Source organism: Cynocephalus volans, chromosome 13, assembly GCF_027409185.1.
Source record: "Cynocephalus volans isolate mCynVol1 chromosome 13, mCynVol1.pri, whole genome shotgun sequence".
In the NCBI taxonomy this organism is placed as follows: Eukaryota; Metazoa; Chordata; class Mammalia; order Dermoptera; family Cynocephalidae; genus Cynocephalus; species Cynocephalus volans.
Genome location: NC_084472.1, coordinates 109,267,795 through 109,293,743, shown reverse-complemented (window position 1 = coordinate 109,293,743; position 25,949 = coordinate 109,267,795). Strand labels below are relative to the sequence as shown.

The 25,949-nt window shown below is 51.7% G+C and overlaps 2 protein-coding genes across 2 annotated transcripts; both read left to right on the top strand.

Moving 5' to 3' along the window:
- The first annotated feature begins 207 nt into the window (after positions 1 to 207).
- ADRB3 (adrenoceptor beta 3) lies at positions 208 to 11,083 on the top strand. The gene is made up of 5 exons (XM_063076726.1): positions 208 to 1,283; positions 1,649 to 1,665; positions 4,675 to 4,793; positions 4,844 to 4,959; positions 10,876 to 11,083. The coding sequence occupies exons 1-5, from the start codon at positions 208 to 210 to the stop codon at positions 11,081 to 11,083; spliced, it is 1,536 nt and encodes a 511-aa protein (XP_062932796.1).
- Positions 11,084 to 14,610: 3,527 nt separating this feature from the next.
- Positions 14,611 to 18,508, top strand: GOT1L1 (glutamic-oxaloacetic transaminase 1 like 1). Its single transcript, XM_063076725.1, has 9 exons — positions 14,611 to 14,725; positions 15,320 to 15,501; positions 15,809 to 15,920; positions 16,171 to 16,280; positions 16,496 to 16,588; positions 16,675 to 16,825; positions 17,283 to 17,448; positions 17,964 to 18,106; positions 18,360 to 18,508. The coding sequence occupies exons 1-9, from the start codon at positions 14,611 to 14,613 to the stop codon at positions 18,506 to 18,508; spliced, it is 1,221 nt and encodes a 406-aa protein (XP_062932795.1).
- The last annotated feature ends 7,441 nt before the right edge of the window (positions 18,509 to 25,949 follow it).

The window sequence follows — 25,949 nt, the reverse complement described above, 5'->3', positions numbered from 1 at the left end:
GCCACTCCTCCCCCGGCGGTGGCACCGAGGGAATGGGGGGTGCGGTGGGGCGCTGGGGTGGGGGAAGGCCGACGTCCTCGCCTGGTCAACTAGGGAAGATGGCCCGGGCCGGGGGAGTCGCTCCCACGCCCCGCCGCCCTCTGCCCTGAGCCGGGTGATCCGGGGGACCCTCTCCCGCTGCCCTCCCGCCCCACGCGCGACGCGGGGATGGCTCCGTGGCCTCCCGGGAACAGCTCTCTGGCCTCGTGGTCAGACGCCCCGACCTTGGCACCCAGCGCCGCCAACACCAGCGGGCTGCCAGGGGCGCCGTGGGCGGTGGCATCGGCCGGGGCGCTGTTGGCGCTGGCCGTGCTGGCCACCGTGGGAGGCAACCTGCTGGTCATCGTGGCCATCGCCCGGACGCCGCGACTCCAGACCATGACCAACGTGTTCGTGACGTCGCTGGCTGCAGCCGACCTGGTGGTGGGACTCCTGGTGGTGCCGCCGGGGGCCACCCTGGCGCTGACCGGCCACTGGCCCCTGGGCGCCACCGGCTGCGAGCTGTGGACGTCGGTGGACGTGCTGTGCGTGACGGCCAGCATCGAAACCCTGTGCGCCCTGGCGGTGGACCGCTACCTGGCCGTCGCCCACCCGCTGCGCTACGGCGCGCTGGTCACCAAGCGCCGCGCGCGGGCGGCCGTGGCTCTGGTGTGGGCCGTGTCCGCCGCCGTGTCGTTCGCGCCCATCATGAGCCAGTGGTGGCGCGCGGGGGCCGACGCCGAGGCGCAGCGGTGCCACTCCAACCCGCACTGCTGCGCCTTCGCCTCCAACGTGCCCTACGCGCTGCTGTCGTCCTCCGTGTCCTTCTACGTCCCGCTCCTGGTCATGCTCGTCGTGTACGCGCGGGTCTTCGTCGTGGCCACGCGCCAGCTGCGCTCGCTGCGCCGGGAGCGGGGCCGCGTCCCGCCCGGGGCCGCTTCGCCGGCCGCGGCGCGCCTCCTGCCCGTCCGCGAGCACCGCGCCCTGCGCACCCTGGGGCTCATCATGGGCACCTTCACCCTCTGCTGGCTGCCCTTCTTCCTGGCCAACGTGCTGCGCGCCCTCGGGGGCCCCGCGGTCGTGCCCAGCGCGGCCCTTCTCACCCTCAACTGGCTCGGCTACGCCAACTCCGCCTTCAACCCGCTCATCTACTGCCGCAGCCCCGACTTCCGCAGCGCCTTCCGCCGCCTCCTGCGCCACCGCCTCCTGCGCCGCCGCGCCCAGGCCCCCCGCGCCCGCGCCCGCGCCCGCCCCGCGGAGCCCAGGTGGGTGACTCGGGCGACGGCCGCTGGCTCACGGTCGGGAGGCGCCGTGTCCCCTGGGGCCAGGTTCTGGTTGGGGCTTGTTAGGCTGAGGGGTGGGGGCTGGGAGGGTCTCCGCGTGGAGGGAAGAGGGAGCACGGAACAGGGAGCCGAAGGGGACCCAGAGCCCTTCCCTCTCCCGGGTCCAACCTCTAGGGTTGAAGCAAAGGAGGGTGGCGGGTTGTCCTTCGCCTAGGACCCCAGCTTTGTCGCGGGGAACGCGGCGGTGTCTCTGGCCCGGTTCCTTGGCCGCCCACGTTTCTTCCGTCGCTAGACCCGGCTCAGACGCCCTCCCAAGCCCTCGGCCTCAGTCCTGCTTTCTCTCCCAGGCTCGACGACTGTGAAGGTGAGAATCCACTTCGGGTGTGAAGGACAGACTGAGTTTGGAACCTGTGAGTGCGAATTCGTGTCCCCGCCTGAGCCCAGGGGCTGGCTTGGAGCTGGGGGTGGGACCTTGGTGGCTGGGTGGTGCCCCAGGCTTCTGTGTGATTAAATATGCTACGCTAGCGTCCCTGACCCCTGCCCCTTCCTCCAGAGCCCGTTCACACCCTCCGCCCCTCCCCCCACCCCCCCAGATACATTATCTCCGTTTTTTCAGGGCTTCCTAGGGAGTTTGTTAGGCCTGAAGGACAAGAAACGACAACTCCATTGACCCAGGACCTTTGAAAAGCCTCTGGCCTCTGTTCAGAATGAGCCCTGTGGAGCTCCCTGGCTGTAATGACTGGGCCATGGCATGGGGAGGGGGGTCCCTGCCAAGTGGGTTTTCACCCCCCTCTCTCTGAGAGTTTTCTAAGCCTGGTCCCCGAAGCTCACTACTACCTCAGCAGCTGGGGCAGGAGGTGGCCTGCGCCCAGCTGCCCTTGGAGCAGCCAGGCTGGCTTGGACAGAGGCACCCGTCCTTTTGCTGGCTTGTTCGCTGCATGCTGAAGGCAGGAGAGCACCCCTAGTTCCACTACTGTTCTCGAGGCTCTGTGGCCCAGGTTGGGAGCAGGAGGCCAGAAAAGGTCAAGGTGGCGGGTCTTGTCCCCTGTTCCCTCACTTTAGGCACAGAACAGCTCTGATCTACCTCATAGCAGTGCCACAAGGATTTCTCCAGGGTTTGAAGGACTCGGGTTCATAGGAAGGTGAACCATTAGAATGGGTTTCTTCTTTAAAAATCAAATTAATAAATTTTACTGAATGCAGTTCATCCTTCACCTTCTTTTCTCTCCATTTGTTTTCTTTTCATAATCCCCATCCTCCCTTCCCCCCTCTACTTAGAGCTGGCTTTTGACAAAGGCAGTAAACTAGGACTAATCCTCGCCCCTTTCTTCCTAATCCTCATCAAACAAAAAAATGAAAAGTTTGTTTGGGTGAAGGGGAGGGAGCCTGAGCCTTTGTCACTCTGCCTCCCACCCTTTCTGAAACTCCTGGAGTGAGTAGCAATGCCATGTGACCAGTAGGACTTCAGCAGAGAGCCTCAGGAGCAGGGTCAGGGCATGGGGCATTTGTACTCTCCCATGCTACAAGCGTGGTGGGTTTACAAGTCCCATTGCCATCGCGAACCAGTTTTGTTCAGTGCCTTACATATGTGTATCTGGAGGCCCAGGGCATTGTTTGTGTTGGGCAAGTGTCTAGGGCTATAAATATACTTTGATGTTTCCCAGCCCTTCCATAACCTCTACCTTCCCACTCCTGGGCTGCAGAAATCTAGATTATCCATTTAAGTAAAAGCGGAGTTACTAGTTTGGGTCTGTTGATACCTTGTCAGACAGATTTCCTATGGAAAGAAAATTTCTATAGAAATCACTGGATCATATTGCGCGTTCTTATTTCACCCCCGTGAGCAGAGACCATGGTCCAGGCTGATTTACAGGACACTCAGTAAATCAGCAAATGTTTAGTATGCTTGTGACACAGTACACAACACGTTGGCCAGGTTCAGGGGCTCTAGAGCTATAAAACTCTGATCTGCCCTCAGCATCAGCCCAGTGGATTTCCACATATGGGTGTTCCCTGCGAATTGGACCTGGTTTGTGCAGCTCCCTTTTCTCCAGGAGCCCAGGTTTTATTTCTCAGGATGTTTGCATACCAAAGATGACTTTTTTCTTTTCAACCCAGAGCAGTGTGAGATCTCTGGTGTCTGAGGTGTAGAAGGTTTCTGGGCAAGGACTCAACTTTTGAACTGTGGCTCTTAGTAGAGAAGGAAGTCTTGCTTTAGCCTGAGAATAAATACGAGGTCCTCTTCCCAACCATGGATATTTTTCTGACATCACTGAGGAAAGTTGCCCAGTCACTCCTAGCAGGGGAGAAGGATGATTTTGGAAGAGGGGCCTCTGGCTTGTAGAATCGTCCTTGAACGTTGTCCAGGAGCTCATACTGCTTCAGTCTTGCTCTACAGGCAACCGTGTGCCAGCTGTCAGACTCCTTCGGAGTGTTTAGACTTGTGCTGGGGCTGTGGATTCCATCTGCAGATTGTCACCAGTGCACCTGACAGATGGAGAGGCAGCCCCTCTGGTCATTTCTCCAGCAACTTGTGGCCAGGTGTCAAGCTGAGGGAGATTTACATCCTCAGATGGGAGCAGGCTGCTTTTGCTGCGCAGGGCCTGAGCACTTGGACTGTGGACGACACAACCATCCTCTGAACCTAGAGATGAGAAGACAACAGCCCATGGGGACTGAAGAGTCTGTTGGCAGGAGCTGGACAAGGGGCAGAAATGACAGGGAAAAGGGGGGTGCATTGGAAAGGAGGGAATGAGTGAGTGGGGTTTCCAGAGGTGACTACCCTAACCGGTGGAACTGCAAAGAAGCAGGCAGAATTAGGGGAGGAGGAGGTTGTTAGCAGGACTCTCCCCGTGGTGGATTCTCCTGGGGAGTGTTGTTCAGTTCAGGCTGTGGTCCGTATGAACGTCACTGAGCTCTAATTCCACACCCTACAGAGTAGGAGCAGCTTCTCCCCTCTTTGTGCATTTTCCTTGTACCCTGCATGGTCCTGGGGGCACAGGCGGAGGCCATGGAACAGTGCTCCTTTCCGTTTCCATCCTAAAAGCCAAAGATCCAGGCTCCCCCTTAGGCCTCTTGGTGGAGGTATGTCTGTGTTTGTGTGTCTGTCCAGAGAGAAGAGGTGGAAGCCTGCCCTGGGGTGCTGCTAACGCTCTCCCCCACCGCCCCACAAAAAGCCCTGGATGTGGTCTGCCTTTGGCCAGTCAGGGAGCAGCTGAAGTGTCATGTGCAACTTGGTTTAATTAGCAGAAACTCCGTCTAATCTTGCGTAGCTCATCCTATTATGAGATGAAGGAAAATCAAAATGCTTTCCTCAGTTTCCTCATTATAAAATACATAGAGAGTAAGCCTTTCTGTCCTCACCTGCCTTTAGAAGGGGAACGGGTGGCCGAGATGTGTCTTGTAAAGCGCTGTCGAGTCCTGGTGGCAGCGTCAGCGTCAGCGTCGGCTGCACCCGAGGCGCAGGTGGTGCTGGGCGCCCCTGGTGGCCATGTGAGGAACCGTCGGCTTGGGCCTTGCGACAGTCTGCGGTTTTCCCAAAGCGGTGGCTGCAGCAGCTGGAGGGGACCACGGGAGCAGTGCAGTCCAGCCCCCATAGCACGGGTGAGGAAGCCAAGCTCCAGAGAGGCAAACTGAGGAGCCGAGACCACTTTACTCAGTGAGAGGCAGCACCGCGCTCGTGTAAAGGGCACAGAGTTTGGAGACGGATAAACAAGGAAGGAGGGAAGAAGGAAAGGCCATTTGTTGAGCACTGTCGTGTGCCGAGCACTGTAGGAGGTGTTCTACGAATGGTATGTTATTTAGTAGCGACAAGTAGAAAACAGCCTCACAGAAATCAAGTAGCTTGCTCGTGTTGATTCTAACCCAGTCTCTCAGAGTCCATTTTCCTTTCTCTGCACACATTGCTCATCATCAGTTATGTGGCACTGAGCACGTCATTTAGCCTCTCTGGCCTTTTGTTTGCCTTAAGTCAAGTGGAGGTTATATTATTGCTCGACTCAGCTCATGCAGACTGGTTTTGAAGACCAAATGAGGTACCGTATGTGAAAGTACCTCCAAGGCTCGTCTGGTGTCAAGTGGTGAAGTTGGAGTCCGCAGCTGGGGTGAGTCCCAGGTCTCCTGGTCTTGGTCCCTGTACAGTCTTGCATCCATTGACAGCCTGGGCCTTGGACCCACTTGCTTTGGTCACTGTGGGCATCCTGCCTGGTCTTTCTTCTGCAGGTGTGTACCCACCTCAGACCTATTTCCTTGGTTTTACTTCCCTGTCACTATGCATTTCCACCTCTGGCTCTATTTCCATGTTGAGACCCAGGTCTGACCTGTGCCTGATGTTTTGGTCCTGGCTTGGATCATCCCTTCATTGCAGACACGCCATTTACAATGAGATAAATTACAGAGCGCAGTGTTGTAACACCGGGTCAAAGGTTCGGATCCCCATATATGCCAGCCATACCCGCCCAAAAAATCTAAAATTCTACAATGAGATAAATTTCAAGGATGAGTAGAAGGTTTAGAACAGAGGGAACTTCTGGATGTCAGGACCTAATAGTCCATTAGAGTAGGGGTTTCATGAGAACGGGGCCCTAAGGAACCAGAAAGGGGAGAGAGGGTTTATAAATTTGCTAGGGTTGCCGTGACAAATTAACACAAACTGGGGGTTTAAAACAATGGAAATTTGTTCCCTCACACTTCTGGAGACTAGATGCCTCACATCAAGGTGCTGGCCAACCATGCACTCTCTGAAGTCTCTAGGGGAGGGATTTTTCTTGCGTCTTCTAGCTTCTGGTGGTTGCTGTCAATCCTTGTTTGGCTTGTAGCTGCCTCTGTCTTTGCACGGCCTTCTCCCCCTGTGTGTCTGTGTCCAAATTTTCCTCATCTTCTAAAGACATCAGTCATTGGATTAGGGCCCAACCTAATGCACTACGACCTCATTTTAACTTGATCACATCTGCAAAGACCCCATTTCTAAATAAGGTCACATTCACAAGTCTGGGGGTTAAGACTTCAACATATCCTTCAGGGGGACACAAATCAACCCCTAACAGAGGGTACGATGGTGAAGACAATACTATTACTCCTGATCTTTCCACACTTGTCTCATTCCTGCTCCTTCACACCCACATTTCATCCTATCACAAGCAGAAATGTGGCAGGATTGCTGTCCATTCCTGGACTTCCGTTTCTTGGCCTTTTTTCCCATCTCCCTGGGTCCAGATTTGAGGGGTCAGTGACCAAGGCAGACCTTGTGTTTGTTGCCCCTTGTGGGGAGAAGTTGCTGTCTGTTTTCCATTCTTCCCTTTCCTCCTTCAGTAATAGGACTCCTAGGTTTTAGCAGGAAACATGGCCTCCTAGCTAAATACGTTTTGCAGCCTCACTTGCACATAGGCGTGGCTGTGCAACCAAGTTCTAGCCAGTTGAAGTGTGCCACTTTCAGATCTGCCATTAAAGGAAAAGGGCGCATCTTCCATGTCCACTTCTCCCCTTCCCACTGGCTGGAATGCAGATGTGATGGTGAGAATGGAAGCAGCCACCGTTGGTCATAAGACGGCAACCAGGTGTCGTAGATGGCAGAAGAACCAGATGAAAGGAGCCTGGGTCTCCTGCAGGGCGCAGCTATCATTTCAGCCTCAAAGGGATGGTAAAGAAGGCTATGCCTTCTTTAGGATATACAGGTTACACCTTCTTTAGGGAGATGCATGGACGTCTCCTTGGGTTCTGTGATGAATATAGCTTGGGTTAATCTAGGCATAAAGTTGTCTTGTTCTGCTGCCTCTCAGAGTAACTATGATCTACGGAAACTGGTATCTCTGTAGATCTGAGTTCTTGTTGCACTTGAGACCACCAAATCCATCTTCTTGACATTGATTCCTATGGGGAAAATTATAATGAGTGTATTAGCTTCCCAAAGCTGCCAAAACAAATGACCCCAACAGACATTTAGTCCCTCATAATTCTGGAGGCCAGAAGTCTGAAATCAAGGTGTCTTCAGAGCTGGTTCCTTCTGAAGGCTCTGAGGGGGAATCTGTTCCACGTGTCTCTCCTACCTTCTGGAGGCTCTGGCAATCTTGGCTTTCCTGGGCTTAGAGTCATGTCACTCCAATCTCTACCTCTGTCTTTACATGGCCTCCCGCCTGTGTCCCTGTGTGTCTTCTCCTTTATGTCTCTTTTAAGGACACCTGTCATTGGATTTGGGACCCATCCTAATCTGGGATGATCTAATCTCAAGACCCTTACCTTAGTTACATCTGCAAAGACCTTTCTCCCAAATAAAGTTACATTCTGAGGTTTCAGGTGGACATACCTTTTGGAGGGGCCACCCTCCAACCCACTGCAGTGAGAGACACTTGTGAGCCCTGTACTGGAGAGTTTTGGTCTCGTAAGATTCTCATCCACTCCAATCATCACTCAGGGAAGGGCTGTTCTCTCTAGAAGCTCTTGGACTCTTAGTAGACAGGATTCTGAAATAACCCCCAATGACCCATATTCTTGTATAATCCTCTCCCACTGAATGGGGGTGGGGCCTGTAACTTGCTTCTAACCAATAAAGTATAGCAAAGACGACAGGGTGTCACTCCTGTAATTATGTTACATGGCAGAAGGGAAAGGATTTTGAAGATGTGGTTAAGGCCCCTAATCAGTCGACTTTAAGTTAATAGAGGGAAATTAACCTGGGTGGGCCTGAGCTAATCAGCAAGTCTTTTGAAAGAGAGTCTGTAGGTCAGAGAGAACAGGAGTCAGGGAGATACTCCTGCGGGCCTTGAAGAAGCTAGCCACCATGAGCTCCACAACTGCAAGGAGATGGAACCTGCCAACAACCCTGGAGCTTGGAAGAGGACCCTGAGCCTCAGGCGAGACTGCAGCCCTCACCCACATCTTGGCCACAGGCTGGAAAGACCTGAGCAGAAGACCCGGCTGACCTGTGCATGAACTTCTGACACATGGAAACTGTGAGATGATACATGTGTGTTGTTCCAAGCTGCTGAGTTTGCAGTAGTTTGTTACACACAATAGAAAATGAATACAGATTCACTGTACAATTCTGTCTGAAGCTACTCTTTCTAGTAGGATTTCTCTGGCAGTGTTTTTAAGGGTGTCCCTCCAGAACCCAAAACACAGTGGGACGACGAGCTCAGGAAGACCCCTTGCTATGGTTTACCACTCTCTTTGGAAGGTCTGTCAGGGACTTTTGCTTGGGTGATCAGGAACAGGGTCCCTCAGTCTCTGTCCTTTGCTCCTGAGGGGACGACCGGTCATCGCAAGGTTCCTTGGCCCCCACACACCTTTCAAGAAATGTAGGAGCGGTTTTAATTTCTGAGTTGCCAGTGAAGAGCCACACTTTGTAACATAAAGGCACAGCAAACATAGTTCCCAAAATCTCTTTAGCAAGAAACAAGGTGAAGTATTGCTTCCGCTGTTGACATTCCCAGAAGGGGGTAGGGACAGTCACGTCTTCCCAGGGAAGAGAGAGAGATGGGAGAGAGAGCTTCGCGTTAGCTCAGTGCCACCCACGGGATCACGTGAGCGAGCCCTTCCTCCTAGGGCCTCCCCTTGGGCCCAAGTCTGAAGCTAATCGATGCTGGAACCGCAGGGAGAGGGGCTGGGAGACGGAGGAAGCACAGGCAGCTGCTTTTCCAACAGAGAAATGCCTACCGTTTTGGGGGAGAGGGAACCATGTGGGGCTGATGGCAAACTTCACTACTCCAGCTCCCTCAAGACTCAGAGCCCGGCCACCTGACACCGTCCGCCCATTTTCTGAGAGAAGAGCTGGTCTCAAGAGCAAACTGTGCTTCTCACCCCTAACCTGCTCTCACCCACAACCTTGCTAGGGTTCCCAGCGATCGGGTGCTGACCTGGGTATTCTGGTATTGGAGCTTCCAAACATGCACAACGAAACATCTTTTTAAACTTTGCCTTTGCTTTTCTTTACATTTGTAATGAAAAAATGTTTCTTAATAAAAAATAAGGATGTGTAAAAGTTGTACAAAATAAGTGGATTATTACTGATGTATAAGATAATGTTTAAATTAAGCAGACATTCTTTGAAACAGTCCCTGCCTGCCAATGTCTCCCCACAGGCTTGGTCTGGTGCCTGGTATTTTTATGGAGGACATCTGGCAAATTCTGCCCCTCCGCCACGCCTCAGCTCGGGCCTTCACCACTTCTTAACCAAACTAACTAAAATAGCCTCCACTCGGCCCTCCTGCTGGATGCTGGCTTCCCTCCACGTCATCCTCCACAAGCCCCACAGGGGTTTTTCTAAAATATAAATCTGATCGTGGCATTCTCTTTCTTAAGAATCAGTTAATGGCATCCTAGATCTTTTGGAGTAAGATTCAGAGCCTTAACATAAAGGTCCTGGCATTACGTGGACAGAGATACCTGCCCCCACCTGATTTCCCACCACTCCCGCTTCCGCTTTATTCTAGCCACACTTAAATTTGCTAAAGAACTTCTCATGGCTTTCTTTCTTTTTTTTTTTTTTATAATCTCTGTACCTTCACACACTGTGCCCTCTGTCACCCAACCAAACACAGATTATGCCCTCTGCTCATCCATCCATTCCAGCACTAAGTTTTCGTTGAGTGAACAGACTCTGAATATGTTACAAGGGAAAACTGACAGGGTTTGCTGATGACGTGGACAGAGGGTACGAGAGAGAAAGAAGTCAGGGATGAACCCACGAGTTGCAGCTGATGCACGTGGCAGAATGCACTTGCCATTTAAATGGGGCGAGATGTGGTAAGAGTGGCATTGGTGGGGTGGTGGGGATATGAACTATGACTTAGCTTTTGGACATAGAACATTTGAAAGTCTATCAATTATTTATTGGACAATGAAATAGGCATTGGATTTCCAAGTCTGTAGGTCAGGAGAGAAGTCGGGGCTGGGTATATACATTTGAGAAATGGGTATTTAAGTCATGGAAGTGGATAAGATCCCCCGCATGGCGACCAGACAGAAGAGGGGAGTTCGGAGAGCTGAGCCCTGGAGCACTCCCACATTTCAGGGGTCAGGAACAGAAGGAACCAGCAAAGCCACATGAGAAGCAGCAGCGGTGAGGGGACAGGAGAACCAGAAGAAAGCAGCATCCTGGGTGCCATGGGAAGAGGGGGCTTGAGGGAGGACGTGGTCAGCTGTGTCCCATGCTCCTGAAACATCAGATGAGAGGAGGCCTGGGAACGCACCGCTGGGCTGGGCAGCTCAAGACCGGCTCCGAGCACGTGGTGCTGCTGAAACGCCGACTGGGTGGGCGCGGTGGGAAGTGGGGCTGGAGACGTGCTGGGAGCAGACCGTGCTCGCCGTGGCCGCTGCCCTCAGAGGCGCACAGAGGGTGGCGTGGCTGACCACCCTGTCTTTCCTCGGCTCATCCAGGAACTCTGTTTACCAAAACCCTTGTTAGATTCCAAGTAGAGCTGGACCAAAGAGGAACGTACCCAAGCTTCAGGAGGTGACAGTGAGGCAGCATCCACTCATGTCTGGAGGGCTTCAGGCTGCAACACAGAAGCGGAAATGGTGGGTGGGCTCCAGCCCGCCCTCAGACTCTCCTCCACTCCACGTCCCGCTCTGCCTCCAGATTGAGGGCCCTGATGACCATCGGAGGATTTGGGCCCACCACAGACACTTGGCTGCAGACCCACAGAGGCAAGAGCTACGCAGGAGCCACATGGTCCTACACAGCTCTTCGTGCGCTGCCCTCGTCTGTTCTGTTTCTGCAGATGGATGTGTCTGGCCGCCCAGATCTCCCTGTGAGCTCTGACCTGCCCCCCGTGTGGGCGCTTTAGGCAGCCTGGTGAGTGGTTTTTCTCTGGTTCTGCAGCTCTCGCCCTGGATCTTCACTGCCCAGCTCCTCCCCTGATTATGTAAGGTCTGGCTCCTAAAATACCCACAGCTCTCACAGCGCTCCTGTTTCCTTGGTTGAATCCTGACCAACAGATACAGGGGGCAATAGCTGGAGGGGGATGTTGTTTGTTTTTAGCATGGGCATCTTGCCATGTCTGTATGCTCGAGAGAATGTTCTAGTGGAGAGAGGCAGTCGATGACAGAGCACAGCCGCAGGCGGAACGTGGACAATGGGCTCCAGGGCTCGGACTGAGATGGGCACAGGCCACTCGTCCACGGTCCTGAGAGGGAGGCAGCGGGTGGGCGCCTGTGCAAGCAGACTGGCCGCTGGGACGGCAGCGTCTGGCAGCCCCTTCCCGGGGCTTTTACTGTCTCAGTGAAATAAGATCAATGATTGGGAAGTGGGAGTGTTAGTTATCTGGGGAGAGAAGGGAAGATGTCACATGAGTGTGAAATGTTGTCTTTCCTGGCTGCCTGATCTGTGAAGTCCCTTCTAAAGCTTGGGGAATTCTCCATACTCTGAGTCTTGGGGGGAGCTCGAGCCCCCCTCTCACCACTGAGGCTGAAGAGACCAGATGCCCACTCCTCACGCCCCTCAGGAAGCACGTGGGGGCCGGGAGTGCCCACGAGGAGGCTCAGCCCATCAGACACGGGCCTCCTGCTCTGAGCGCCGGAGCCCACGAAGTTAGGAGGTAAGGATGTCAAGGTCCCACCTCGGGGACCTGAAGTGGCAGCGGCGGCGAGGTCGAGTTCAGTGGAACCCTCACCGCCTTCCTTCTGCGGTTCGATCGTGGTCGTGCTCTGCTCCCAAATCTCCAGCCTCCCTGTCGTTCGTGAGCTACCGGATTTCCTTTCAGCAAATTCCGCCCCTGCTTAAATCAGCCAGAGTCGGTTTCTGCTGTTTGCAACCAAGAATCCAAACTGCCACTGACAGGAATCAGAGGCTTGAGTCGGCTGAAGTTCTTCCCAGCTTCTCTCCACATACTGTTGGCATCAGTTTGGGGGTGGGGAGGGTTCTGACAAGTCAGGGCACAATGGCTTCTGGAAGCTTTAGGGTTGTTTTCTTGTAACTCCATGACTAGAGACTAGTGAAAGCTGTGTCCCCTCTGCCAGCTCCCACGGGAAATCCTAGGAAAGGACTCCAATAGGCCAGGCTTGAGCCACATGTCTCCTCTCAGAGCAAGCACTGTGCAATGTTCTGAATCTCAGTGCCCCTCAGAATTCATATGTGGGAACTTACTTTCCAATGTGATGGTATAAGAGGTGTGGCCTTTGGGAAGTGATTGTCATACAGCCTCCTCCCTCATGAATGGGATAAGAGCCCTTGTCAAAGAGGTTATAGGGGCCCCTCGACTCTTCTGCCATGTGAGGGCACAGCAGGAAGGTGCCATCTCGGAAGGAGAGAGCAGCTTTCACCTGGCACTAGATCTGCTGGAGCCTGGATCTTGGACTTCCCAGCCTCCAGAACTGTGAGCAACACATTTCTGTTGTTTATAAATTACCCAGGCTAAGGTAATTTGTTATAGGAGCAGTAGTGGACCAAGACATTCTGTGGTGACTCAGGGGTTGGAAACCAAGGTTAGGGGTGGGGGAGGGTTTGTTATCAAAAGGAGTAGGAAAAGTATTTCTGGGTGGACTTAGTGAAAAACCACACCTTCTGCCCTTTGGCTGCTCACCAGCCCATATTCTTTTCCCCATACTTGGAATTCCGAGAATGGCCCTTAAGTTCCACAGGCAACTAAGAACTCACTCTCTGGTCCCCAAAGGGAACAACCCAAAGTCACATCCGATATCTGGCCCAGAGCGTAGGTCTCTGGTGAGGTGCATTTCTCTTCATTGGAACGTGGCTATCCATACTACTGCAGCTTGTGCGCGGCAAACGAGTTTAACCACTCCCGGTAACCCAGCGCCCAGTCCTGGGAGGAAAACTGCTGTAACGGCCCGGCCCCCGGTTAGAGAAGCGGGAAAGACAAGCAACACAGCTGTCACCAGTCCGGAGCAGGTCCCCGATCTATAAGGTCATGCACTAAGAGGCAGCCACTGTTCAATCCATGCTCATAGCAATAAAGGGAGCTCTTTGCATCAGTTAATAAAGGGAGCTTCTCCCGCACGCTCCCCGTGGGAATTTCCTTTATCATTTGTCCTCCTGGGCTGAGCCTGAGGGGGGCCGTGGGGAAGATTGCCCTGTAGGGTCTATCTCTCTTTAGCAGCCAACTTCTGTGAGTATGGTTACCAGAACCTGAGGATTGATTATGAGCTTGCAATTTGGGGGGTGGGGGGGATTTAAAGACTTGGTTTGAACATGAGTTTTATTTCAGAGGCCCTCCCTAGTATTCTATACTATAAGCTCTATAGCGAAAACTTAAATTTACATTACAATTTTGTGGTTATTGTCTCTTTGGAACAGCCTGAGGGACATGATCATTTCCATACACCTCATACAGTTCTAAAATGTTTGTTATCCCCATTTAAAAATGCATACACCAAGGTGAAGAGATTTTAAATGACTTGCCTAAGGCCATGTAACAGAAAGAACTGTGGTGGAAAGTAAGGTCTGCCTGGCACCAAAGACCCTCTGGGTGAGACAGCAGCAGTGTCTACAACAATCGTTTAAAAAGTTATTTAAAAATAAAAAGAGGGCTGGCATGTGGCTCCCTTGGGAGAGTGTGGTGCTGGTAACACCAAGTCAAGGGTTAAGATCCCTTTACTGGTCATCTTTTAAAAAAAATAAATAAAAAAGTAAAATAAAAAGAAAAGAAAAGGAAATCAAAATGCAAGACTGACCCTATAGAGGCAGACTCTTTCCCCCTTGGTCTCTGCTGTCTATACTTGCTGGTTGGCCATCATTGAAACTGTTAACAAACACATGGGACTGACTTATTAAATCGCAAATCATGCTGTTTCTAAACACAAGAATCCTTATCAAAATAACAATGGAAGAAAACAGTGCTTTCTTTCTATTGCTTTTCAAATCTGGGGCCCTTTGAAAAATGAAAGCAGAAGCTTTTAAAATTAATCCCTCAGCTTGCATTGCTGCATGAGCTGGGGTTTTCACTTCTACATGGGCAGCGCTGCCTGGCCCAGGGGCTGCCTGCCTTGCCCTATCTTCTAAGTGGCTGGCTTGCTGTTTGGATCGGGTGACTTAGGGCTAGACAAGAAAAGGCAGTGAGTTAGGGGAAAGTGCCTGGGAATTCCACGTCTTACCCCTCCCCTTCCCTGCCCACTCTCTCGGGGATTCTCCTTAAGTGCCGTGGAATGTTCCTGTGGCCCTTGTGGGTCGCCACCACAGACACTGGGAGTTATGAGGTTCTGTTGCCCTGGCAACCAGTCATCCAGAGTCTCTGCACTGGAGCTGCCAAGGTTCTGGGAGCAGGGCTGTGTGGCCCAGGCTTGGAGGAAGACTTCCGGGCAGAAGCCGGGAAGAACTCGACAGCAGAGACTGAGTCTCAGCTCCACTTCCATCTCCGTTATGCCCACCCTCTCAGTGTTCGTGGACGTGCCCCTAGCCCGCAAGCTAGAAGGCAGCTTGTTAAAGACCTACAAAAGAGACAACTTCCCTAACAAGGCGTTCCTGGCCTATAGAGGTAGATGCCTGGCAGTGTGGGAGTATGAGGCTTCACGTCCGGTAACTGACTCCAGGAGGACAGTGCTCCACCATTGTAGAGGAACGGGAAAAGAGCAGAGAAGGTCGCAGGTCACTCCCTGCTTTCTGCCAGTCGCCGGGGTTTCCACTGCTCCATGCCTTGGGGTGTGCCCGGGCCGTGCACGGTCTTCAGGTCCCCTCCCGTCCTCCTCCTCCTTCTCTGTCCTGATCCCAAAGCAAGAATGACTCTTCTGGTGTGCAACCAGCCCTTGCTGCCCCGTAAAAGCCAGGGTGACCTTTGTTTAGCCTCCAGTACCTGTGACTCCCACTTTGTATGTGATTTTTAACCATGAAAGTGGCATAGGTTTCAGTTCTTTTTACAAAAAAGACAGAAATTATACATATTCACTAAGGGTGCATTGTTTTTATAAAGGAAAAAAAAAATAGAAAAGGAAAGTTATCTTTTCATAGCCACTTTCCAAAGCCCCAAGGAAGCCAGGAGAGCTGCGTTTGCGGCTGGGCCGGGCGCGAGCGGGCTGGGCCGAGGCTGGGCCGAGGCTGGGCCCCGGAGCTCCCTCTGCGCTTTCCCCTGCAGTCTGCATGACCAACGAAGGCCAGCCCTGGGTGTCGCTCGTGGTGTGCAAGACCCGACTGCATGTTGCACAGGACCCCTCCCTGAACTACGAGTACCTGCCCACGATGGGCATGAGATCATTTATCCAGGCCTCCTTGGAACTCCTCTTCGGAAAGCACAGCCAAGCCATTGTGGAGAACAGGGTGACAAGGAGGGTCCTCCCCGTGCTCACCAGACAGTGGGAGTGGAGATCTGAGTCTGCACAATCTTAGACGGAAAGGGACCTTGGGGGGCCCCTGTTGTTGACAAAGGAGACACCCGAGGCTCAGAGAGTCATAGCGTTAGCCACTGAAGGGCAGAACCAGGATCAGAAGCCAGATCCAGTGCCACGTGCACCAGCTCACACAGCGGATCTGAAAGCTCTTCCAAAAGGTGGTGATCGGGCTGGGGCGGTGCTGATGTTACCATTGCTCTTCCACAGCGTAATTTCTGTCTCTTGTTTGCGGACAGGTGGGAGGCGTGCACACTGTTGGTGACAGTGGTGCCGTCCAGATTGGGGTCCAGTTCCTCAAAGCTTGGCATAAGGATGCTCAAGTAGTTTACATCATCTCCTCTCAAAAAGGTGAGCGGTACACAGGAGGAGGGTGACAGAAGGTCCCTGTCCCCTGTTCCTAATTCCCACTCCACTTACAATCTTCATTGCTGTACTTTTGCTCTGTCATAAAAAAAGGGTGGACAAGCCAAGCTATGCTTGTCCCTTTTCTGTTATTGTCCCACCTTCATCCAGTGACTCTCAGCCCCATTCCTCAGTGTCTCTTGTCTCCATCTCTTCGTTTCCTGTGTCCCAGCTTTGGGGGGCTGTGTTCCCACAGAAATGCATGGACTCATCTTCCAGGACATGGGCTTTACAGTTTATGAATACTGCATCTGGGACCCCAAGCGTCTGTGCACGGATTCCAAGATGTTCCTCGATGTGGTGCAGGTAGAGGGGCCCCGCTCAGAACTTCTCCCCAGACCTCACTTACGGTCTTGTTTCCTCTCCTCCCCTCCACCTGTCTAGCCATCTAAGGCCTTTTCTAGGCTTGGGTTTGCCTAGCCCTTTAGCAGGAACCAGCACGAAGGAGCTCTTCTCCAAATGCCCTGGGGCCACTACCACTTGGTGGAGCAGGTACCTGATGAGACAGTCTCTACCTGCAGCAGATCCCACATGGCTGTATCCTTGTGATTGGGAACATTGTCGACTGCAAGTTGACACAAAGTCAGTGGGCAAAGTTGATGTTCACCATGAAGGTGAGCCCAGCCTCCTGCCAGACTCTGCGCCTCGCCTGCTATCGCCTCCGTTAGGTTCATATTGTTTTGTCCTCCTTCCCCTACAGAGCAAGCAGATATTCCTATTTTTTGACATTCCCTGTCAAGGTTTATCCACCGGTGACCTGGAAGAAGACACAAGAATCTTACAATACTTTGTGTCTCAAGGCTTTGAGTTCTTCTGCAGCCAGTCTCTGTCCAGGAGTTTTGGTATCTATGGTACGGTATGGGCAGAAGAAGGGAGGGCCTGGGACTGAAGTGTACCCCACTCGTGACACAGCAGTTTCTGTCCTCTCTTACCCTCTGGAGGGAGCCAAGGATGCCAGAGGGAGCATGGTGGAGGCAGAAGGGAAGAGTGCTGAGCTAGAAGTTGGGTTCTGTTACTAGAACTAGCTACCAAACCAACTCTCATTAAGTCACTTCACCCCCTCGGGCCTCTGTTTCCTCAACTGTAGGATGAGAAGGTGGGACTTAGCAGTCCTTCAAGTTCCTTCCTCCTTTACTTTTGCTGTATGAAGAGCCTTTGGCAACTTCCTGGGGCCTGTATGCCACCCTGGCTGGGCTGGGATGAGGACCCCATAGTTCAACCCTCTCTTCGGCAGGGCTGGAGGTGGAGGTGGGTGAAGGCCCTGGTCATGAAGGGGAGACTGAGGATGGGCCTCTTCCAATGCTGCAGATGAAGGGGTGGGACTCCTAGTCGTGGTGGCTCTCAGCAGCCAGCACCTGCTGTGCGTCCTCTCCCAGCTGATGAACCTCGCCCAGGCCCTGTGGCTAAACCCTCCGACCACTGGAGCTCGCATCGTCACCTCCATCCTCTGCAACCCTGCTCTGCAGGCAGAATGGTGAGGGTAAAGCGCTGGGCAGGAAGGGAAGGGCAGAGCCTCTGGATGCCTCCAGACTTGCTGACTCACAGGATCCATGTGGGTCCCTCCTCCCTGCCGGGGTGTCCTCTTTATTCCATTCACTCAATTCATGCATCAACATTTCCTGAAGCTCCCCTGCTTCCCGACGGCGGTAGCTATACCAGGATTGCCCTACCTTGGGGGAGTGGGCGATAGGACATTCGTACTGGACACAAGCCAATGAGTTATTCACACTCTTCCAGACGGAAGGAGGAGATTAGAAAGCATCACGGCTTTGCTGCTCTGGCCGAATCTGCCTGGCAGCCTGCTGGGCTTGCTTACTATGGAATCAAACCTCCCTCCTATTCGTCATCGCCCCCAGAGCCCACAGTCCACCGGTGTGCCCTAGGGCACTTGTTGGGGGTTGTTGAAGGGAAGAAGAGTGCAATGGCAACGGGGAGGTTCGCGAGCCGGGCAGACGACCTCTCCCATTTCTTGCCATCCTTCCCTGGCAGGAAGCAGAATCTGCAAGAGGTTGTCGAAAACATTATGCTGATCAAGGAAAAGGTGAAGGAAAAGCTCCGACTCCTGGGAACCCCTGGTTCCTGGGATCACATCACTGAACAGAGCGGGACCCATGGCTATCTTGGACTCAACTGTAAGTGTCTAGGAGAGAACGACTGTCACCTTCTCTTCTGACCTTGGGCCTATATTTGAATATTAAACTCACTGTCTAGGTGGCCATTCCCAGCTTTACTCCAGATTTTTATTATTTCCTCTGGAAAGTGGGGCTGCTTTAAAGACCTTTCTGGACTCCCAGAAATGCTGATGCTCCCTATCCCCCATAATCCTGGGATAAAAGGGAGTTAGAGGTGGCCACGCCAAGATCTGAGGCCCTGTGGTTATCATAGTCCAACAGGTGGAATACCTGGTTAAGAAGAAGCATATCTACATCCCCCAAAATGGTCGGGTTAACTTCTCCTGCATCAATGCCAACAACATAGATTACATCACCCAGAGCATCAACGAGGCTGTCCTCGTCACAAAGGGCTCAGAGTAACGTCTTCTGAAAGTAAATGACCCCTGATAGGAATAAAAGCTGGAGTCTGTAAAAATCCTGTGCTGGTTACTCATTGTTACAATTCATTTCTCTGCAAAACACTGTCTCCATGTATTTAGGAAGCAATGGTTTGGCCTCAGTAAAAAGAGGCAAAAGGGAAAGTCCCAGAGAAGAGAGGAGTGTTTACTTCCACTGGCCATCTCCTATTTATTGAGCACCTCCTGTGGTAAGGCCCTGAGATGGGCATGAAGAGGAATGCAAAACACAGGTACAATCCAGAAACTTATGGTCTACTTGGGAGACAAGGCTTAGTCACATGAAACAGTCAAGTAACATTTCAAGTCTGAATGTGATAAAAGTCACACTAGATTATATAGATCGAAAATGTGTCAAGAATTTAGAAAAGAAATACCTCAACGTGGGCCAGGATAGCTGCGGGAAATGTTATGAGGAGGTAGGACTTAATTTGGATATTGATGGATGGCTAATATTGGGATAATAGGTGGAAGGGAGCTGGAAGGACATCCTAGGTCAAAGAACAACCTGGGCAAGTGTCACTGGCATGATAAAAAATATATATTTATTGGGTATCTACTAACACATGAAACTCTGCAAACTCCCATGGTACCAAAATGGGTAAGACACAGTTTTCTGTCCTTATAGGGCCCCCCCAACTCTAGCTGGAGAGACACAACTTATATGGCTGAAAGGAAAAACTTATTTTTCTCTCTACTCTACTACTTCTCTCAACTCTGACACCACATTGTAAGGGTTTTCCTCACAACAATTCAATTCAATTCTCCAGTGGACACCAACCGGATATTCTACAATTCAATACATTCTGACATTATTTACCTGAAGTCAGTCCATAGGCAGCCTCCAGTCTACAGCCCCTGGAGGTCAGCCTAATGTAGCATGTGGCAAGGTCTGGTAAGCCCTCTTTTTCTGGTTTGCAGATGGCCACCTTCTCACTGTGTTCTCACGTGGCAGTGAGAGAGAGAGAGAGAGTGAGAGAGAGAGAGAGAGAGAGAGAGAGAGAGAGAGAGAGAGGGTGGGCCACAGATCCACTGTATTAAGACTCTGTCTTTATGATCTCATTTAACCTTAAACACCTACTAAAGACCCCATCTCCAGATACAGTCTAGTTGGGGATTAGTGCTTCAACATATAATTTGAGGGGGAAGGGGACACAATTTAGCCCACAGCAGATGATATTAACCTGAATTAGACTGTTTAAATCAAGATGATAATTGCAATTCCCAGGACAACCAATTAAAAAAAAAAAAAAAACAACTCAAAAAACATAGTAAAAGGAATTATAAAGGAATTAAAATGGCACAGTAGAAAATATCTATTTAATACAAAGGAAGCAGTAATGGAGGAGGAGAACAAAAAAGAATAAGACATATAGAGAACAAATAACAAAGTGGCAAATGTAAATCTTACCATATCACTAATTACATTAAATATGAATGGATTAAACACTCTACTTAAAAGACAGAGATTTGCAGGATGGATTAAAAAATACAATCCATCTATATCCTGTGTACAAGAGGCACAGGTTAGCTTCAAAGATACAAATAAGTTGAAATTAAAAGAATGAAGAAAGGTATACCATGCAAATAGCAACCAAAAGAAAGTGCCTATATTAATATCAGACATAGCAGACTCAAGACAAAAATTGTTAGTAGATGTCTTAGCCTGTTTTACATTGCTATAACAGAATACCTGAGACTGGGTAATTCATAAGGAAAAGAAATTTATTTCTCACAGTTCTGGGAGGTTGGGATGTCCAAGAGCATGGCACTGGCATCTGGTGAGGGTCAACCCATGGCATAAGGGAGGAAGGCAGAAGTGAGCACATGAGATAGAGGAAACTGGGCTGAACTCACCCTTTTAATCAGGAACCCACTCCCATGATAACCCACTACTACGATAATGGCATTAATCCACTTTTGATAATTCACTTTCAACAATGGGTAGAACAACTAGACAGAAGGTCAACATGGAAGTAGAAGGCTTGAACAACATTGTGAATAAACTGGACCTGAAAGATATCTGTAAACAGCTCCACCCTACGACAGTATACACATTCTCCTTAAGTATGTGTGGAACATTCTCCAGGATAGACCATACACCAGGCCATAAAAAAAAAAAAAGCCTCAATACATTTAAAAGATTGAAATCATACAAAGTATATTCTCCAAGCACAATGGAATAAAAGTAGAAATTAGTAACAGAAGGAAAGTTGGAAGATTCATAAACACATGGAAATTAAACAGCACACTCCTAAATAACCAATGGGTCAAGGAAGAAATCATAAGGGAAATTAGAAAAAACTTTGAGATGAACAAAAGCCAAAATACAATATGCCAAAATTTATGGGATATAGTGAAAGCATATGAAAAGTTGTACAATATCAGTAGTCAATAGAGAAATACAAATTAAAATTTGACCATACCAAGTGTTGGCAAGGATGTGGGGGAAATGTGGGGGAAATTTAAATCTGACTAAATATTAAAAGAGAGGGAATTGGCTAAATAAATTATAATGTATCTATCTATTCCTCTGAATACTGTGCAGTCTCTAAAAATGAGGAGATAAATGTAAGTTTAATGACCTGTGAAGCCAGGCAGAAACATATTATGGGGTTAATTTACATGGAGAGGTCCCTGTCACTTCTTGCTTGTGTGATCTTGTGCATGTCGCTTAACTTTTCCAGGATTTAGCTTCCTCATCTGAAAAATGGTGTTGTCAATCAGGGGCTACCTCGTAGAGCTATTAGGAGGATTAAACCAGTTAATATATGTAAAACACTGTAGAATAGGGCCAGTACATTGTAAGCACCATATTAAGAGTTAGCTATTGCTAACTCATCATACCATATTTCTGATGCCTTAAGTGAAAAATAGGTTAGTATTACCATATGACTCCATTTTTGTAAGCAAATTATATTCCAATTTTATATATATTAACATTTATATTTAGAAAAGTCTGGAATTATATGCTTGTAAGACATCTCTGTGTGATAGGATCATGAATAACATTCATTTTTTCTTCATATATTTAAAATTTTTATTACTTTCATATTCAGAAAAAAACTTTTATCTTTTTTTAATCATAATTGATTATACATATTTTTGGGATTCAATGTTGACATATGCTGATCAAATCAATATTATTAGTATGTATATTGTTACAGATTGTACTTATTCTTTATGCCCCTTGTCCAATCTCTCCCCATCCCCCTCTCCCTCCCTCCTCCCACCACTGATAACCCTGGATTTCTTCTCTCCTTCTGAAAGAGTAAAGGTTACTCTGTTAATTTGCTGCCTTCATGATCTGTCCAATGCTGAGAGGTGTGTTCAGGTCCCCCAGTATTATCATAGAGCAGATGCTTCTTCTGTCACTCTGGAATGGGCTTTGTGGAGAGAGAAATCCTCTTTTTTTCTTTGGTCTCTGCTGGTGACTGTCCTTGTGTCGATGCGCTCCATCTGTGTGGTGGTTCTGACATCTAGCCACTTTTGTGGCAGACGTGGTTACTGTGGTGGTTGTGGTGGGTGTTTTAGTCCATTTGATGTTGCTATAACAGAAATACCTGAGACTGGGTAATTTTTAAAGAAGAGAGGCTTATTTGGCTCACGATTCTGGGCCAGCTGCATCATGCACGGGTCTCAGGCTGTTTCTACTCATGGTGGAATGTGGCAGGCAGCAGCAGGTACAAGCAGGTCAATAGCGAGAGACAGCAAGAGAGAGAGGGGGGAGGGACAGGGTCTTTTTAAGCAACAACAGAGGGAGAACTCATTACCCCGCCCCCCGCCCCCAGGGAGAGCATTAATCCATTCATGAGGGATCTGCCCCCATGACTCAAACAGTTTCCAACACTGCCACATTGGGGATCAAATTTCCACATGAGTTTTGGAGGGGACAACGCATCCAAACTCCATCAGTGAGCCACCCACATGGAGGTGATGTTTTTGGCATGGTCCTTGGCGCTGGCAGTGTGCCTGGATGTGGTGTGGAGGGCCGTGTCTGGTCCCTGGTTCCATGCCCCGAGGGCCCCAAGGTGCTGGTGGTGTGCCTGGGCTAGAACTAATTTTTTGTCCTTTGCTTACTTCTAAAGTGGGGGAACTTCCTGTGGGAACCAGTACTTGAGCTCAGTGGTTGAGCTAAATTGCTGCTTTGCTGTTGATTCCCTGGGGAAGGCTTTTTGTGCAGCTCAGGGTTTAATGGTTGACCTTATAGGTACTCCTGGCTCTCCAGAGACCCGGTGGATCTGTGTTGTGTAGAATCTCTGATCTGGGCCTGAATCTTTTCATCAAACTGCACCCCATGCAATTCTGCATTCCCAACCAGTCTCCTCTGAGTGGTCCTGTGCTGTGGGGGGTGGATCAGCTGTCCTTGCTGTGTCCGTGTGTTCCCTTGGTGGACCCAACTCCCCCACTGCCTGTGCTCCAAACACTTCCCATGAGATGGGCCATGCGCAGGTCCCTTGTGATGACTCACCAGCCTCTGAATGGCTCCCCTTTTTCAGTTGTTCTGGCTCCTCGTTCCTGCGTGGGTCCATGTGAACCCTATTGGTGGTCTTGCTGTCCTGGGGGCTGCCAAGGCTCTCTTCTCCCCTGTGCCTCCAAGCATCTCCATCTGAAGGGCACAGCTGTGGCTTCTGCTGGCTCCTGCTCCATGTGCTCAGCAGCTCCAGCCTTAAAGCAGCCACGGCCCGAAATGCTCCGAGCAGTCCTTTCTTTTTCTCATCGTGGCTTCTCCCACCTTCATGCACTCTGTAGGTCTCTCCTCCTCTTACCCTGAGCTCCAGCAGCCCTAGCTTGGCTGTCCTTACATATCCATAGTTGTCAATTGGTTGATTAGTGGGAGAGAGTGATGCTGGGGACTGTCTATTCCGCCATCTTGACCAGAACTCCTACTTTTATCCTAAAAATATGTATTGGGTGATTCTTTCTCAGTGACTAGATTTGCATAGCTTTTGGAGAAATAAACTTTAAAGACAAAAATATTAAAATAAATTATTTTTAACTTTTATTTTAAAAAGCTTTATTAACAAAGATTGCATTGCAGCATCATCTAATGAAAAGTTGTAAACATCTTAAGAGTCCAACAGTAAGGGTATGGTTAAGCAATCACAATTTTTTGGATTTTATGCATCCATCAAAATGATAATTTTTTTTTCTGTAAAGTATAATTCTTTTTTTTTTTTTTTTTTTGTCTTTTTCGTGACCGGCACTCAGCCAGTGAGTGCACGGGCTATTCCTATATAGGATCTGAACCCGCGGCGGGAGCGTCACTGCACTCCCAGCGCCGCACTCTCCCGAGTGTGCCACGGGCTCGGCTCCATTTTTTTGTTGATTATACATATTGTTGGGGCAAGAGCTGACTGTCAACACCTGTGCCCAAGTTGTGGTGAGCAGACCAGTACTATCAGCATGCCCCCACCTCAAATTGCAATTTTTCCACATGTCCCCCACCAACCTCTCCCCAATGTCCCTCTCCTGCCCACCCCATGACAACTATTAAAACCAGATAGCAACAAATGAAACACACATAATAAGTGATAGGAGAAGAACACAAATGACATGTATGTACCCCACAGATATGAAAAAAACAAACAAACAAACAAAAAAAGCAATTTGTTAGGAATGATAGGAGGTGGGCAATTTTCATATCTGGATTTCTTCGTGCTGGGTGGAGTTAACACGGGAAGGAACACATTTTCCACTTTATGAACTTAAGTTCCTGTCCAGCTTGGCAACCCAGCCAGGGACACCAGAGCCATGGGCTTAGGTTGAGCAAACAGTCCGGGGAGCCCAGATAGTCACAGCGGTCACCACTGCCAGGGCAATGGTGGCTGAGTGCATACCCCAAGCTCTGCTGTCCTAAGCTTCCCGTCTGTCATCTCGTTAAACGCTCATGCAGTTCAGTGACGTGGGTGTTCATACTGTCCTCATCTCACAGTCCTGGCAGCATCAGTAACCTGCCCGGAGCCAGTGCAGGGCCTTGGAGGGGCACAGAAGGCTTTGGGCCTGCACCACGCAGGCGGATGCTGCCCCCGGCCGGGAGGGAAACGTGCCAACGGTGGGGCTAGGGCTGACAAAGACGTGGAGGAATGGCTGGGGGGGTCTGTGTGTCGCCACGGCCTTTGTCGCGACGGAGTCACCCTATGGAGTGACACACTCTCCACCGCTGCCCAGAGCCAGCAGCGCCCAGAGGCTGCGGGCGGGCCAGGCTCCGCAGCCCGGGCTCCGGGTCTCACAGACACGGGGCTCTGCGGTTTCCAGTGGCCGTCAGGGTCCTCGGCACCACGGCCGAAGGGGACGTGTCCGGCCCGGGCTTCCTCGGCTGCGGCACTGGGGGCGTCAGGACCGGGGTCCCGAGGAGGAAGCTCCGCGGAGCACATCCGCCGTCGCCCGCCCCTGCCGGCGGGGATGCGGGTCCTCGGGGATGCGGGTCCTCGGGGGTGGCGGTCCTCGGGGGTGGCGGGTCCTCGGGGATGGCGGGTCCTCGGGGGTGGCGGGTCCTCGGGGATGCGGGTCCTCGGGGATGCGGGTCCTCGGGGATGGCGGGTCCTCGGGGATGCGGGTCCTCGGGGATGGCGGTCCTCGGGGATGGCGGTCCTCGGGGATGGCGGTCCTCGGGGGTGGCGGTCCTCGGGGATGCGGGTCCTCGGGGATGGCGGGTCCTCGGGGATGCGGGTCCTCGGGGATGGCGGGTCCTCGGGGGTGGCGGTCCTCGGGGATGGCGGTCCTCGGGGATGGAGGTCCTCGGGGGTGGCGGGTCCTCAGGGATGGCGGGTCCTCAGGGATGGCGGGTCCTCGGGGATGCGGGTCCTCGGGGATGGCGGGTCCTCGGGGATGGCGGGTCCTCAGGGATGGCGGGTCCTCGGGGATGCGGGTCCTCGGGGATGGCGGGTCCTCGGGGATGGCGGTCCTCGGGGGTGGCGGGTCCTCGGGGATGGCGGGTCCTCGGGGATGCGGGTCCTCGGGGATGCGGGTCCTCGGGGATGGCGGGTCCTCGGGGATGGCGGGTCCTCGGGGATGCGGGTCCTCGGGGATGGCGGTCCTCGGGGGTGGCGGGTCCTCGGGGATGGCGGGTCCTCGGGGCGTCGGCTCTGCGGCCCCGGCGTCCCGGGCTCTCTCCGCGGGGACACGCTGGGATTCCAGGGCGTTCCACAGGACCCTGCCACTCCTCGGGCGTCTGTGCAGGTGTCACTCCCCGAGGCCTCCCTGGAGACCGGAGCCGGCCACCTCTGCGGGGCGGCGTTCCCGGGCCTCGTCCCCGTCCCCTCCTGGAGGCCCTCAGTGCATCACCGCGTCCCCCGACCCTGACCCCACGCCACAGAGCTGCGCTGCCGCGGGGACGAGGACGAGTGAACCTGCCCCGTGTGCGCACACTCAGCCAGGCCCCAGCAGACCTCCCTGTTCCCCAG

What these genes read in the sequence shown, in the direction of transcription:
- ADRB3 (XM_063076726.1), top strand. Translation starts at nt 208, where the DNA reads ATGGCTCCGTGGCCTCCCGGGAACAGCTCTCTGGCCTCGTGGTCAGAC. An exon ending in TGGGCGCCCCTGGTGGCCAT is followed by an intron (nt 4,794 to 4,843) that starts GTGAGGAACCGT and finishes GTTTTCCCAAAG; the next exon opens with CGGTGGCTGCAGCAGCTGGA. An exon ending in AGCCGAGACCACTTTACTCA is followed by an intron (nt 4,960 to 10,875) that starts GTGAGAGGCAGC and finishes CTCTGCCTCCAG; the next exon opens with ATTGAGGGCCCTGATGACCA.
- GOT1L1 (XM_063076725.1), top strand. Translation starts at nt 14,611, where the DNA reads ATGCCCACCCTCTCAGTGTTCGTGGACGTGCCCCTAGCCCGCAAGCTA. An exon ending in CATCATCTCCTCTCAAAAAG is followed by an intron (nt 15,921 to 16,170) that starts GTGAGCGGTACA and finishes GTGTTCCCACAG; the next exon opens with AAATGCATGGACTCATCTTC. An exon ending in CAGGAGTTTTGGTATCTATG is followed by an intron (nt 16,826 to 17,282) that starts GTACGGTATGGG and finishes CCAATGCTGCAG; the next exon opens with ATGAAGGGGTGGGACTCCTA.